The sequence below is a fragment of the Camelina sativa genome, chromosome 7, assembly GCF_030686135.1.
Source record: "Camelina sativa cultivar CO46 ecotype springtype chromosome 7, ASM3068613v1".
Lineage (NCBI taxonomy): Eukaryota > Viridiplantae > Streptophyta > Magnoliopsida > Brassicales > Brassicaceae > Camelina > Camelina sativa.
The window spans coordinates 2721907-2738810 of record NC_141886.1 but is presented as its reverse complement, the minus strand read 5'-3'; the positions used below and the strand labels follow the sequence as shown (position 1 = coordinate 2738810).

At 32.0% G+C, this 16904-nt stretch overlaps 3 protein-coding genes across 4 annotated transcripts; all 3 read right to left on the bottom strand.

Annotated features, from left to right (window-relative positions):
* Positions 1–76: 76 nt before the first annotated feature.
* On the bottom strand, positions 77–715 carry LOC104700046 (uncharacterized). The gene has a single exon (XM_010415493.2). The coding sequence runs from the start codon at positions 622–624 to the stop codon at positions 193–195; it is 432 nt and encodes a 143-aa protein (XP_010413795.1). The 5' UTR covers positions 625–715; the 3' UTR covers positions 77–192.
* A 67-nt stretch (positions 716–782) lies between these two features.
* On the bottom strand, positions 783–4702 carry LOC104700045 (auxin response factor 3). Of its 2 annotated transcripts, XM_087458149.1 has the most exons (11): positions 4500–4597; positions 3890–4370; positions 3331–3387; positions 3046–3228; positions 2824–2908; positions 2651–2741; positions 2389–2553; positions 2081–2200; positions 1920–1995; positions 1637–1799; positions 783–1547 (listed from the first exon to the last, which is right to left on the bottom strand). In XM_087458149.1, the coding sequence occupies exons 2-11, from the start codon at positions 4208–4210 to the stop codon at positions 985–987; spliced, it is 1824 nt and encodes a 607-aa protein (XP_087314275.1). In that variant the 5' UTR covers positions 4211–4370; positions 4500–4597; the 3' UTR covers positions 783–984. The 2 variants fall into 2 exon arrangements, 1 of the variants encoding a protein (XP_087314275.1); XR_015561845.1 differs by having other exon boundaries at positions 1920–2008; positions 3890–4702.
* Positions 4703–15033: 10331 nt separating this feature from the next.
* LOC104700044 (ras-related protein RABA1h-like) lies at positions 15034–16458 on the bottom strand. Its single transcript, XM_010415490.2, has 2 exons — positions 16099–16458; positions 15034–15685 (listed from the first exon to the last, which is right to left on the bottom strand). The coding sequence occupies exons 1-2, from the start codon at positions 16317–16319 to the stop codon at positions 15250–15252; spliced, it is 657 nt and encodes a 218-aa protein (XP_010413792.1). The 5' UTR covers positions 16320–16458; the 3' UTR covers positions 15034–15249.
* Between the last annotated feature and the right edge of the window lie 446 nt (positions 16459–16904).

Genomic DNA, 16904 nt, shown 5'->3' with positions numbered 1-16904 from the left:
TTTCTCTATTTTGTGACGACGACCCAATCCAAACATATTAACCCCTAAAAAACCAAACCGGATCAAATCGAACCAATTCAAACCAAACAACTAACCCGTTTTTATGTCTCTTCTTCTTTTTTAATAGTACAAAACAGAAACACAGATATTGGTTTTACAATAAAAATTCAATAAGCGTCTTTTACAGATTGATTACTCAGGAATAGGATCCCATAACAAGAGAGTAAAGAGAAGCAAATTAGGAACCAAAAGAGGAATATAAGGATTCACTTCGTTCACCAATCTCTTCCTCCTCAGCCTCTTCCTCGCGTACTCTATCCTCTCCTCTTTGCCCCATCTCCCTTCCTCCACCGCCATGATCGCCGCCGGCGGCTGATAATACGGGCAATTCGACCTCCAGGTGGTATCAGGAAGCCCGAGTCTCGATACCCTTTTGATGAATTGAGAAACCCACCATTGACGACGGAGATGCTTCTGCGAATAGACCGGAGGGTAATCCCACGAGGTGTAGCTTGGGATTAGGGCTCCGATCAAGAATTGGGAGTGAAGTGATGGTTTTGTTGTTGGGTTTGTGAGTATGTGTGTCACCGCTTGTAGTCTCTGTTCCCATGTCGTCTCCTCCATTGTTTTGGAATCAAGATTACTTTGAATGGCAGAGACAGAGAGAGAGAGAGAGAGATTAATTTTTGGTATTATCGGACTCTTTCCGGTTTAATGTAGACTTGCGCATTAAACCGGAGATAACCGGTTGATTTGAGACAAAACAGAACACTGAGCCTAACTAAAAAAAAAAAAAAACCATTCTTGCAACAAAAGTGAACAAGTTTTACAAGTCTACTTCCATAAGTCATCATTGTCAACTTGTGACATTCCCAAAAGTTAGCAGGAAGTAATCATCATAATAAATCAACTAAAGATAAGAACTTTACTTAAGCAACAAGCAAATAAAAACACACATAATAATAATAATAAACCAAAAGAACCCTAGAGAGCAATGTCTAGCAACATGTCTTTCATTGCATAGATGTCCCTTCCTTGCGAACGGTGATGATTGTTTTGCACTGCTGAAGCGCCTTTCATGGAGTTTCCTTCAACACATGGGACAACCGTCGCAGATGCAACCGATGTGGTCTCTTCGGTTAACGGGAAACCAAACAGCCTGCACCTGCCTGAACCTCCGTGATGATCCTCCAGGCGTGCGTTTGGACTGTTCGAGTTGGTTAGCAGTACGGAAGAAGGTGATGATGACGCAGATGGGGGGAGGATACGGGTGCTAAAGTTCTGGAACGGCCCACACCATATGTTCCTTTGGCTCAACCCATGCTGCCGATGATGATCGGTTATTGAGTAAGCGGGAACTGTTTCTTGACCTTGCAAGACCTTATGGAACCCATAAGAGTCGTTAAATTCTGTTCCTTTGAAGCGGCCTCTCCTAGCACCGGCTCCACCATCCGAAGAAGTGTTGATAAAACCCGGTAAAATTTCTTGACCTTGCAAGACCCTCTGGAATCTCAAAGATTCCTCAAAGTCTGTGGCGCGAATTCCCTCTGAAACAGTAGCAGAAAACATAAAAAGACTATAGGCGAGGTCACATTATATAAGCGGTAGGATGTGTTTTGTCGAGTAGATATTATACCAGAGACAGGAATATCAGGCTTTCCTGAGGAAAAGCCAATCCTGCTTCTCTTGGGACCAGTTGTTACGAAGCTGCCTGAATTGGAGATTGAACCAGATGGTTCGATCTCCCATGGCGAGACACGCTGTTGATGCCCATTTGCCTCAATGTCATCCCACCTTACCTGAATATGACATCAAACACACAGTTTCAGTGCGAACACTAATCTTATGGGAAATATATATATAATAAACAACAGTTTAATAGCTAGTGACTTCTTTCAAGATCATAAGTAATAGCTTACCAAAAGGCATCTCCATTTAGAACCAGGCCACCTGATAGGATCCAAATCGCTGATTCCAGTTATAATCCCAGGGGATCTGACCAAACAGGCTAAACATTTTAGAAAGATGAGCATATTAAACATAAGGTGTGGCAATGTTCACTTAAAGCTTGAGCTATAACCTTCTCTCAGAAGCATCTTCAGACTCAACCCTTGCTTTGAATCTCATACCGATACAAAATGGATAGTCAACAATCTTCAAGAACTTAGGTGCAGGAATTATGAAATTTGACCAGCTTGCCCTGAAAATATTTTACCAATTACAATTCCAGTAAACTTAGTATTAATGCAAACTTTATCACTATAGTTGTTTCAACAAACATAGTATATATTACACAATAGTGGTTCCAAAGTTGCTAAGACCTAGATTAGAATAAACTCCCAGGAAACAATACACAACAGTGGTTCCAAAGTTGTGGTTGGGACTTACTTGGGGTTGTAGTATATGCTGAAAACGCTATAGGTCGATATGGCATGAGCTACTTCAGAGAAATTGTTGTGGTTCATATTCTGATTATACTTAGCCGAGAGAGCAGCGGTGCCTTCGATTTGAGAAGCTCTTCTAACTCCCAGTCGCAGTTTGCCATCATCGCCTCTATATCAGAGAAACACATATATATCACAAATCCTCTAACAGGAAACCAAAGAGTTTGTGTAGTGGGAAAACATAGAAGCATATTCTTTTTTACTACCTAAGGAAAAGCACAGCATCACCGGAGACAAGCTTCTTCTTGTTCACAAATGCACTCCACCCGGTAGTGAGCAAATGCCTCCTAGGTTGCCCTAAAAAGTCACTCTAACCATTCAAGATTTCCATTTACTATCTCAAGGAACAAAAAAAAGCATCACAAAGCAACAAACTCACCTCGATAAATGTGGCGAAATCGCCACTCCAGGCCATGAAGATCCCTAGCAAGAAGCTCCTGAGAAGGCCGGGGCTGGCTATAGTCCTACATAACAATGTGAATGAATATGCAGTTAAATCTCTCAATCTGACCTTACAGGAAAACAGAACTAAAACCATAGGAAAGTAGTCTTACTACAGAAGATACAGAATGTAATGTTTTAGAATATTGAGAGTAAGTACCAGAGGAGGGAAGCAATCCTCAGCAGCTCGGCGAGGAACAGAGAAGCCACCATGGGTGCTTGTATCAGAAGCAGTGAGGGTTTTGCAAAACATGTGAGGAGTACTTGACCTCTTAAGAACTTCATAATCTTCCTCTCCAGCATCAACATCTATAATTCCTTCACGCACCTTCCTCTCAATGTCCTGTATAATAACAACAATCAACTCAAAATCTCTAAAGCTCGAGCCACCGTTCACGCTCTCTCTTGTTCCAAGACTCGAGAGCTAAAAAAAGGAAACACTCACCTCAGACTCAGGAAGAAGAGAGACTTGAGCATAAACTTCATCAGTAGTCGTCTCTGCCTACAAAATAAAAAAACCCCACATTTTGTTTATTAATCCTCACAGCACAACAACAACAAAAAACAACCTTTAAAAGGGATTTGTAATGTTCTGAACGCAATTGCCATCAACACTGAGCAAAAAAAGGAAACATTGAAATCAAATTCATAAGCACAAAAACTGCAGACAAGTTTTGGGGATTTCAAGAGTTCATAATCAAAATGCCACAAGAAGAAAACGCAAATGGAGCAAAAAGGGAAATTTTTTTCCACCTCCAACATAAATTCGTTTGTCTCAAACAATTCAATAACCAAGAGGCACAAATCTCCATACTTGTATCGAAAACCCCAACTTCAGATTCACCAAAACAAAAACTAAAAACTAAAAATCAGAAAAACAAAACAGAGCCCATATCTCTCTGCTTTGAGCGCAGAGGAATGAAGTAAACAAAAACAAAACAAAACAAAAAATAGAAAGAGAGAGAGAGAGAGAGAGAGAGAGAGAGAGAGATAAGGAGACATACGTGAAGCTTAACATCGAGAATACGACAGAAGACGTGAGGAGGTAGCCCGTAAATCGCGGCGGAGAAATCGGGGGCTTGTTCCAAATGTCCCTGAGGGAAATACAACACAAGGCTTCCTCTTTTTGGGAGAGAGATGAGGGGTCCAGCACAAGCATGCCACAGCTCCAAACAAACACCTCCACCAGAGCTCGAAGACACCACGGAAGCAGACGCTGACGAAGACGAAGTAGGCGAGACTGACCCAGAAGCTGAAGACGGCGTTTGCGTTTGCGTTTCTTCCTCCTCCGCCTCCATCACGTTCAGATCGATTAAACCACCCATTAAAGAGAGCGAGCGAGAGAGAGAGAGAGAGATAAAGATAAGAGCTTTATTATTATAAAAAAAAGAGAAAAAAGATAGAAATTTTTTCAGAGGAGTTTCTTCATGACTTTACCCTCTCAGCCATAAGAGGAGAGACTAGCACAGTGATGAGTGAGTGAGTCTTTAAGCCGTGGAGAGCAAAAAAAAAAAAAAAAAAAAGGTCAAAATAAAGTTTTGATTTTGTTTTTTTTGACAATGTAAAAAAGAGAGAGAGAGAGAGAGGAGAGAGAGGATCAGAACAGAACAGTACTGAGTGCTCTCTGAACAGTGTTGCTGCTCTCTGCTACGTCTGGTGACTGATGTGTGTGGTGTGGCTTTTAGACCTTTTGTGCGTGGAGAGAGAGAGACATTAGATGGATTAGATTTTTTTTTTTTTAAATAGATTGATTTTTGCTTCTTTTTTACTATTATCTTTTACACAAACAGTTTCTTTGCAATCTTGCCAACAGTCAATACTTGTTGGATATTTTCTGAAATGATTATATTGTTACAAGTTTATGGCATTAATCATTATATAATAAGATCTGCAAAGAACAATGAGCTTAATAACTATCTTTGTTGTCGTCTCTTTGAATCAATTTTTTTCTTTCTATAATGGTGGGGAGAGATAAAAGAATGATTCAACAATACTGGTGGTGGCATGCTTTTAGGGATTGATGCACATTAGTGAATAGTTTTAAAATTATCTATTCATTATTATATATAGTAAGTAGTTCATGTGTTTTTGTGTTTGTGGTGTAGATTTGGATTACCGTTATACTCTCTACATTCTTTTTATACTATTATACTTCTCGTGATTATAATATAAAGTACGTGGGTACTTCAGTAGTTTAGTATTATAGGTTGAAAAGGTTTTTTATATGTACGCTGATTTTATTCGAATTTGGAACTAATTAGATAGATTTTGAATGTATATATTTAATAAATCCATCTGAATTTACGTAATTTATTAAGATAGATATATAATTGTGTGTTTAGAATGTTTTTAGGAGTTCATACTTCACAGCATTAGCACACATGGATCTAATACGATCTATCTATACACATCATCAAATCACATTGTTTCTTCCTTACTTCTCGTTGCATTTTTACTAAATTTTGAATTAGATTAGATGTTTACCAAAAACACCTTTGTACGAAAGAGATTTTTGATCATGAACCTATATTATTTATAAACGGCGAATAAATTGATGGATACACATAAGTCATCCGAATTTCTAAAATAAACCTATCTAATGATATTGTGAAAACAGGAAGAATTATTGCATAAGTACAGAGTGAGTAGGGTCCCATAAACGGTAGGACATATTGAAAGAAACAAATGGTCGAGATTATATATGTTTTTGGTAAGATGAGGTTTCGAAAATTCTTATAATTATGTCTACCCAGATGAGGAACTAACCTAATCATACCACATTTTGAATTATATTACATCTTAATACACATGCAAACAAAATTATTCTTCTTAATTTGCCTAGTTTATTATCATTAATTCACTCCTTTTGAATATAATCACTATGGCATTCTTGTGTTACATTTTCTCATAAATTTACTATAACAAAAGAGAAGAAATAAGATTAACTATGTTGTACTTAATGGAAACTAAATAAAGTATAGTTGATGAAAACACTTATGAAATCTATAAATTCATAGTTTAGTTTAATTGTACAACAATAAGTGTACAACAAACAAAGAAGTTAAACATAACCAAACCAACACACATGAAAAGTACCCAACATTTCGCCACAAGTACATCCTAGATATATTGTTTCTTTAATTGCCCATTGCGAGAATGAATCTCATCACAAAACCCACAATGCAGCAAACAAGAGAACAGACAATTGAAAAAGTACAAGTAAATACAAGAGACAGAGAAGGGTAGAAATGTAAGACTGAAGAATCTGTAAAAGGACAAGTAGAGAAAAAAGTGAGAAGAAGGTCTTAAATTGGGAGTGTCATAAATTACAAAGAACCCGAGGATCAGGGGGGACTTTTTTCTTTCTTTCTTTCTTTTTCACATTTTCCTTTACAATTTTTTTTGTTTTTGTTTATGGTGAACACGCGAGACAGTATAGATGTATAATAGATACAGCTATAGAGAGAGGCCACAACAACAACAACGAAGGGGGTTAGGTTAGGTTGGGGCAGGACCCGGACAAAACGGGTTACAACTTCAAATACCCAATTGGTTAATGCCCCGACATCTGTTTCCTATCTTCTTTTGGAAAGTCTCGAGCCTCACACCCCTCCCTCACTCTCCTTTCTTGGCACGTCTTCTCCACTCTCTCTTCTCCTTGGTCCTTCTTTTACCCGTTTCAGACACTGTTCACTTACTTCTTTCTTCTTCTTCCTCTACTTTTTCCTCTCTCTCTTTCTCTCTTTGCAGAAGAGCTTCTTAGCCCCACATTTTCATTCAATGCCTTTGCTTTCGTTTTTTTATATTTATTTGTTCGAGGGGGTGGCTTAATACACGATTTTTTTTTCCTTCTCCCAATATTTGAGATTGTGATTGTGATTGATAAATAAACTATCATGTAGTAGTACGTAGTATCAACTAGCTACTTTTTCATTTACTCATATTTCATCGTGAGAAAATAATTCACTTTATGCAAAAAGTATTATGAAAGTCACACATGTGATCGATGTTGTACCTTGGAGTTGAATAAGCCCCCAACATAATATTTTACTAACTAATTTAAAACGAATAACGCATTTCTATATAGTTTTCTGAAGAAAAAGTTCTTGTTAATATAATTGAAATTAGTAAGAACAAAAATGTTGTTTACTAGTTTCACTTTTTGAATTGATTTTGTGTCTTTTGTGAGTAAAACCATTTTGGATTTTCAACATATAGTTTTTCTTGATATGCGACCAGTTGTTAAAAATACCAATATAAAACCTAAACTATCTCTTTAAAGCAAAAGTTTGTATCCACAATCAAAGATTCACCCTCCAAGTAAAATATTTGCTAAATATAACCAATATTAACACAAATCATTGATAGTTTGATACTATGGGTTTTGTTTGTTGTTCTATTAAAGTGAGAATTAGTTTTAAAAGCTATCTCAAATTTGGTCGATAACACCATTAGTTCAACAGTAAGAAGTGATATTTATGAACTAGGTGAGAAATAAATTTACAAATGACTTGACAACATAGAACTAAAACTGTCCTTAGGCTTTTACATCACTATCTTCAGACGTCCCTTTTCCAAAAGATAAAAAAAAAATTGTAAATGCTAAAACATCATCTCTCACAATGTGCTCGTTGATGCACGCGCTGTAACTGAACGTAAGATACTAAATGATACGAGTAGAGAGAGCATTTTTCTCAAGAAGAAGAAGAAACTTTTACTTTTTTTTTTTGACTGATTACTATTTCGGGCCTTTAAATCCAGCTTTAATCAGTTGTGTCAGTGCCACCCACCGCACTAAGATTGATTCATAATTACTTGGTGCGTTTTCAATTTCATGCTAGGTGAAAAAAAAAACAATTATAGTTAATATATCAAAAACATTTTCTGTTAGATAGCTAGCAGTCAGTTATTATGATCCTTGTATTGTAAAATTGAAATTGCATTACTAAATATATTTTACATTATTGAAATATAAGTTTGTATTGTAAAATTGTACATTTTGCATTACAATATGTAGAATTTTTTCCAAAAAAAAGTAGTTAAGTTAACACAATAATGAAGTTATATCATTCAATTTCGTAATTTCTTGCTCCAATCGTTAACTTTTCCAACAAGTCAAAAACACCATTTTTCTTATTTTCAGTAATATTGAAGCCCCTTAGCTTTTGAACGTACAAAAAAAAAGTCTATTGAATATTTTTTTTTCATTAATATGTAAGGGAGTTTGATTTTTAATTTTAAAATTATGAACAGATTGAGACTATAATATATATATATATATACAAAGTTACAATTTACAAACCAAAGAAGTGTTGGCGTATTTATTTCGTATCAATATGTCATTAGTGCGACCATAAGCAGATATACCAAACAAAATACTATCGAATTCTTTGTTTCTGAGTTATATACGTACATATTGCTATATCGTAGATATTAAAGCGAATTGAGATGACCCATTATACTGGTTCCGTCATAGGCTGCAATTTTAAAAAATTTATAGAACGCCATTGGTTAACTCAAAAGAAAACTACATTTTCTGAATTGTTGTAAGAAGAATACGATTTCTGAATTTATGGAACTTTTGACCGTCGTTACTAAAAGAAGATGACTGACATTAATGCTAATGGGACTGAGAGAGAATGCGTTAAGTACATACGAAATTAAGAACAGTTATAGGCTTACTTAGGGCATCATTAATGGGAGAACTTTTTTTTGTGTTCTTAGATTAGATATATAGTGAAAATAATGTTAGATCAGTTGTTAAGATCATAGGTAAAAAAAATGGGAAAACTAATTATGGTGTTCTTAGAATAAAGATATAGTGAAATAATATTCATAAACATTTTACAAATTATAAAAACTTATAAAATAACATTTAAATTGCTTACTTATATAAAAACAATTGTATACTTATAAATTAATATAATATTCATAAACATTTTACAAATTATAAAAACTTATAAAATAACATTTAAATTGCTTACTTATATAAAAGCAATTGTATACTTATAAATTAATATAATATTCTTAAACATATTACAATTATAAAAACTTATAAATTAACATTTAAATTGCATACTTATATAAAAGCAATTATATACTTATAAATTAATATAATATTCTTAAACATATTACAATTATAAAAACTTATAAATTAACATTTAAATTGCATACTTATATAAAAGCAATTATATACTTATAAATTAATATAATATTCTTAAACATATTACAATTATAAAAACTTATAAATTAACATTTAAATTGCATACTTATATAAATAAAATATTTTCTTTTTTTCCAAAAAATCTCGTCCAATCACATGAAGCCACGTCAAATAAGAACTGGGCTTAAATAGTTCTACATAAAGAACTAAAAAAAGTGTTCTAAGCCACTATTCATTATTTTTATAATTTTTTGGGCTTAGAACACCCTTGGTGTTCTCCCATTAATGATGGCCTTATAAAAAGTTATATTTAAATATTAATTAATATATAGTATATATATACTTCATATTTTAATTAGTGTAGATTTCTTCTTCCAGACTGATAATCAAATCTATTTACTGAGTTACAACGTACAACCTATGTTGTCATTAATTAGAGCATATATACGTATTTTAGCACACAAAACATATGACAAACTAGAATCGTTTCCATTTTAACAATTGTATGATTAAGCGTATATTCCTTAGACATAGAAGTCAACCTAATTAGAAACATAATCTATGTACCGTAAACAATTAGATTTGTTGTTTTCGTTTAAGCTGCCGAGTGCGAAGGAGAGGAGCTAATAGTGGTGATTATATAAATGCAGAGAACTCGATCATTGGCTAGAAGAACCCAAAAGAAGAATTCATGGCCAATAGAAATCTTTCACTATACCACCATTTGTTGATCTCTTTACATTTCTTGTTGTTATACTGTTTGTAAACCATTTTAATTGAATAATCCCATCAATTATATTTATGTCTCTATCCCATACAATATAGATAGTACCAAATGTTAATCTATATACGTTTGTAGTTGCTTTCAATGGTCGGTTTTCATATACGATATGATCAAATAAGTGATAAATATATTTGCTGAGAAAAGTATGTACCCGACTTCATATACATTTTGAAATTTAGTAGTAATGGATATTTTTCTCTACGATTCCTAGTTTCAGTAATAATTGACTAACAATATTTACACGATACAAATTTACTTTTTGGGAGTTTCTCTATCAAGGCAATAATAAAGTAAGACATACGGATGATGATTATGACAAAAACCATGATTAAAGGGAAAACTCGTGGCAAACCAATCATGCTGTGCTTAAACTTTTGGCAGTGAGCATTGGAGTTCCTATTTTTTGTGTGTGTTAATGATGCAACCAGGGATTTTGCAGACTTGTGTTAGATGCTATGATGTAATCTTGGATAAATGAGCGTTGGGGTTGGTAAGTAGTGTGACTTGTGTCTGCCCCACCGAGTTTAGTGGAACTCAATCAATATATAAGGAAATTTAGTTTGATTTGATTATGAGAAAATTAGTTAGCATTTGTTAATACTTCATTTCATTTTGAAATTAACTAACTTCTAATGTTTTTTTTGGTGATATTTCATGTAAACTGACACTTTTAATTATTTATTTTACAAAGATATACTCCATCCCTTTTAAATTAGTTGTATAGTTTTTTTTGTTTGTTGTTGTCAATCTCTTGTATTGTTTTAATTAGAGGTAATGTATTGTTTTATCAGATATCATCAATTAATAAACTAAACTAAACTACAAATATAAAGAGAAAATTTGTCAAAAATCTATATTAAAAGCATAAAACGATGATTAATTTTGAAACAAAATTTTTACGACAACTAACTTGAAACGAAGGAAATATAAGTTAATAAATTATTCCAAGTAACAACATTTTTTTTTGGTAGATATTGTTTATCACTAGTTTCCAATGGTGTGAAACTTAGATAATTTCAAAATTTATGAAAATATCTAATTAAAAAAATAAGAAGCTATTACAAGTTCTTAATGAAAGAAGATTCACATCTTTGACAATTTTGAGAATTTAGTTCATGAAAGAAAATGCGATCAACCAATTCTTTAAACACCAACTGGTTCATCCACTTTCTAAATCAAGAATATAAAAGTTTGTATTAAAAAAACATATAAAAGTAAGCTTTTTGGTCACCTATATTGAAAAGGGGAATCTTTATAAAATTAGGTCGAAACAGTGACTTTAATAATCTATATAATAATAACAATCCGAATAAATGCGACTAACAGTTGTGTTTTTTTAATCGTACCTTTTGGATATTTTCTGAAAAGTCGTGATGGACCATTAAAACGGTTATTTATGAAAAGTTACAACTGTTCACTGTAAAGTTGTGTTGATTGGAACAGTCGTATCTTTTGAAATCTATATATATTTGTCTTTTTCAACTCTTTTCATTTTTTTTGCCATGACACAAAATCAACTAAAATTTCAATCTCAACGGTTTATACATTTTTCTAAATTATTTTCTAGCATTCATTCTTTTAAAAGTCAAGAAATTCCTCTAATTTTTGATTTAACAAAAGATTTTTGGAATGATAAATTTAATTTACATCTTTTAGTTAATTTTAAATATAAAAAATTAATGAAAATACCTAGAGTGTTTTTCCAAGAGTTACATAGATTACATAGTGAGTTTTTGGATTTGACTTTTCAATATGGTAACAATCCGAATAAATGCCACCAAAGGTTGTGTTTTTCAATCGTACCTTTTGGATAATCTTCCAAAAAATCTATAGAAAATTTAAATTATGTTTAACAAAAGTTGCGGTTGTTCATTGTAACGGTTTTTTTGTAAAGTTGCAACTGCTCATTGTAGAGCTGTGTCTATTCGAATATTCGTATCTTTTGAAATCTATATATTTGTCTATTTGAACTGTTTTTATTTTTTTTGCCATGACACAAAATAATATAAAATTTCAATCTCAACGGTTTTTACAGATCTCTAGATTATTCTTTAGCTTTATTCTTTTAAAAATAAGAAATTCCTCAAACTCTTGATTTAACAAAAGATTTTTGAAATGATGAATTTAATTTAAAACTTTTAGTTAATTTTATATAAAAAAATTAATGAAAATACCTATATATAATAGCAATCCGAATAAATGCCACCAAAGTTGTGTTTTTTTAATCGTACTTTCTGGATAATTTTCCAAAAAAATCTGTAGAAAAGTTAAATTGTGTGTTTTACACAAAATTGCGATTGTTCATTGTAACGGTTTTTTGTAAAGTTGCAACTGTTCATTGTAGAGTTGTGTCTATTCAAATATTCGTATATTTTGAAATATATATATATATTTGTCTGTTTGAAGTGTTTTCATTTTTTTGCCATGACACCAAATAATATAAAATTTCAATCTCAACGGTTTTTACAGCTCTCTAAATTATTCTCTAGCATTCATTCTTTTAAAAGTAAAGAGATTCCTCCAATTCTTGATTTAACAAAAGATTTTTGGAAGATGAATATAATTTACAACTTTTAGTTAATTTTATACCTAAAGTCTTTTTCCAAGAGTTAAATGGATTATATAATAAGCTTTTGGATTTAACTTTTGAATATGGTAATAAAGATGTCTTCTATTTAAAAGCAGTTTATATGAGTTTGTAGGTATAATCAAGTGCACACACAACAGTTGCAATTTTTCGTAGTACCTTTTCGTTAAAAAAAATATTTTTATTTGTTTTTTTTAAAATTCAATTGGTTGTATCTGTTCATTGTAGAGTTGTGTTTTTCACTATATTTTATTTATATTTTTTCATCACAACTTTTCGTTTTAATAGGTGCGTCTATTTAAATAGCCATGCTTTTTGAACTCTCTTTATATTTGTCTCTTCATTACTAATTAACAAGTTCGTTGAAAAAAAATTTTCATTTTATGTTGAGTCTAGATAATTGAATATATTTTATAATCTAACAAAAATTTTAGAAATGATTATAACAATAGAGAAATTTTATACAACTTAATGTTGAATTTACAGTTGTGTCTATTTATCTTAACTTTCCGTTAAAAAAATATTTTAATATTTAAAAATAATAATAACAATCTGAATAAATAAGAACAACAATTAAGACTTTTCATAGTATTTTTTTGTTAAAAAATTGGTTTTATTTGTTCTTTTTTAAAAACTCAAACAGTTGTATTTGTTCATTATAGAGTTGTGTCTTTTCACTATATTTTATTCATATTTTTTTCATCACAACTTTTCGTTCTAATAGGTGTCTCTATTTAAATAGTCATATATTTTGAACTCTCTATATAGTTGTCTCTTCATCAATAACTAACAAATCATTGTTGTTGAAACAAAATTTTCATTTTATTTTAAATCTAAATAATTTGAATATTAATATCTAATATTCAATATTATTCTATAATCTAACTAAAATTTTAGAAATGATGATAGTAATATAGAAATTTAATAAAACTTAATATAGAATTTACAGTTGTGTCTATTTATCATAACTTTTTGTTAAAAACTATTTTAATATTTAAAATTTTTTTTTTTTGTTCTTAAGAGTTGTGTATTTTAATTTTAATTTTCCATTGATATTGTTTCACTCATTATTAAATATATTTTTAATTATAGGTATTTAATAGAAAATTACATTACTCATTATAACCATTACTTCAATATTCTCAGCAAGGATCACTTCGTCATAATGATTTTTTTAGTTGTAGCTCTTTACCATAATTTTTCATAAAAATATCTTATATTTATAATATTTTAAACAATATGTTTTGCAAAGTTGCGTTTATTCTACGTAATATTTTTTGTTATATGTTTTCATTTTGGTGATTGTGTTTTTAGTAATAGTTTATGTATTCAAACTATTCTATTACATTCAAATAATTTCATAATGTATAGTTTTAAATTTTAAATTTAAATTATTATTTTTTTCTAAAATACTCCTCCGCGACATCGCGGGGGATCTGAATCCTAGTCTGTATAATACTACTAGTATAGCAAAAAAAAAAAAAAAAAACCATAGGAAACTTATAAGGTCTAAATTCTATCATTATGTGAATCTTAGCGAACTACCTCGTATCGAACTTAACTTAAACATCATAATGTCGGTCTCTTATTGTGTTTGTTACGATCCAAAAAAAATTTTCTCCAACATTTTTTTTTTATTCATTACTTTAAATTTTAGTGGAGAAAATAACATGTAACTTCACCAGATTTAAGTGTTCGTGTGTATCCATCTATAAAGACATTTTCGTTTTTAAAGTTATAATTTATCTAAAAATTATGCAACCCGGCCAAAATCATATTTGCTCATGTGTTGTGTATCAGTGTATGTAATAGACATCCCAAAGCCCAACCCGTGATAGAACCTTAACGGGAACCCCAGAATCCATCTCAAAAGCAATCTTTTTTATATTTGACGACAAAAAAAGAAAGAAAGAATCCATCCCAAAATTTGTTTCATGATATTACAAAATTAGTAGTACTGTATAACCAATTTATAATGGTTGAACCGGGCATACCGGACGGTTCGGTTCTTTATATCTCCACCATGTCGGTCTGCTTTTTAGGGACCTGCGAACGTGTTGATTCTTGACGTCGACGTTGGTAATAGAGACGTGACAAATCGATGTGAAGATAGTGTTGATACTTTACCAAAATGGATAAAGATCTGTCGTTGTCTGTAATCAGAACCTCTCGTGGGACTTTTTAATCATTCATCCAAGAAATTGTCTTTATTATCATCATACTCTTTGAATTTGTTGAGACTAATTTTGGCTTTGGTGTGACCAAGTTAGATAAAAAAATAGTATAAAATAAGTGATTGTCAAAAAAAAAAAAGATTGTCAAAAAAAAAAAATATATAAAATAAGTACAATTAACATAAGAAGTATGAAAATACGAAATTACCATTTAGTGCCATCTATATAGATGTACCATTTGTAAACCAAGTAACCAACAGATGATGCAATGCTTAGATAGCGTCGTGGAGCCAGTGAGATTGAACCTTAAGTCTAGGGCGCCACATTCCATGCCTGGGCATACAAATTCAAGTGAAAAGGACCGGTTCTGACTTCTGATGGTTATATTATAAACTCAGCCATAATGATTAGTCTTCTTTTTTATATATTATCTGATGGGCTTTATGATAAATGAACTCTGAAGTTTTGGCCCTCTGATTTTTGCAGCCTTCTTCTCAATGACATTGTTATATGCTACAAACAATTGGTGTATTTACGTTACATGATATTTGAAGAGTTCTCATTTTTTTTTGTCACATTTAAATCGATCTTGTAACCTTACCATTACAATTTACACCGAAAGAGATAAAGAAAAAAATAGGAAAAGCTCATTTCTGCTATGTCGAGCAGCAACCCGATTTCTTGACGGCTGAAACATCATCTCGGCTTCCAACGTTAATCATCTGTCCTTTAGGCAAAGCAGTGGTTGGATCATCTCCAGCATCAAGAGCCTTCTTGCTAACGACTCTGTAAATCTGAGTGAGAACCTCCGTGAAAGCGTTTTCGACATTTATAGCTTCGAGTGCCGAAGTCTCCATGAAGAAAGTGTTCTCTCTCTCCGCAAAGTCTTTCCCTTCTTCCGTTGAGATGGCTCGAAGGTGACACAAATCAGCTTTGTTACCTACGAGCATAATCACAGTGTTTGCGTCCGTTTGGTCCCTTAGCTCCTTTAACCATCTCTCAACGTTCTCGAATGTCACGTGCCTTGTCACGTCGTAGACTAGTAACGCACCAACGGCTCCTCGGTAATAAGCGCTCGTGATGGCTCGATACCTAATTGCAAATGCTCACTATGATAAATGAAAAAACATAATCGAGCAAAAAGGTGACGAGAAATTGTTATTAGAGGTGGAGAATCCCATTTTAGTATGGGTTTTTTCATGTCTTGGTTTTATAAAATTAAACAAAACTACTTGTGGGTTACATGTGACTTTGGTTTTCAAAGATAATTATTTTTTTTTTTAACTTAATACAGTATTTATAACATTATATAACATATGCACTTTAAAAAATGATATTTGTAGCATTACTATATACGTACGTCTATAGATATTTTATACTGTAAAATTTTGGTTGATTAGGTTCGGTACACTAAATGACCGTCAGTTTTAGATAATAACAGATCTTTCTATACGCATTAGTATTCTGATTCAGTTTGGTTTATAACTTCACCTATAAATGAGTACCTTTCTTGGCCAGCAGTGTCCCATATTTGAGCTTTGACAATCTTGTCGTCGACTTGGATGCTACGTGTAGCGAACTCTACACCGATGGTCGAGCGTGAGTCGTGGCTAAAGTCGTTTTTGGTGAATCGAGATAGCAGATTTGATTTTCCGACACCCGAATCTCCCGTTAAGACAACCTTGAAGAGGTAATCGTAATCATCTTCAGCTTTATATGCTCCCATATCTCGTTAATACCCTTTTGGTCGTGTTTATGACGTTCCAAGAACTTTGGAAGACAGAGAAAAAATCCAATATCTGCAGATGGTTTTTGTTATTTTTCTTTTTGTGGGTTTCTATTTTTCTTTTTTCTTTTGACGTTTTGTAAATTGGAGAAGAGACCAATGCTTACGAATGCTGAATTTCAGAAGAGGATTCAGAGAATCAAGGATTGTCCTCTATTTTACTGGTCATATTAATTTTGGGATAATCTAAATATATAATTCAAGATGATCTCGCAAATAATACTAGCTAGCTATAATCTTTGTGACCTTGTGTGATGATCTTTGCTTAAATTTTCTCTACAATGTATCATTTAACTACAGAAAATACATAGCTAACGTAATTTCATCAAAATTTGAGTAAACCAATTCTTTACTTAACTTTTTTTTTTTCTTATTTAAACTTTTTGATCTATTTGGTTCTTTGAATAATTTTTACATAAAATAGCAATTTCTAAAGTTTTCTTCTAATTTTGTCACTTTTAACAAGCTACGGTGTATTTAGGAACTTGGTTACAAGATTTAGTACTATTCATCTAATTTTTATTA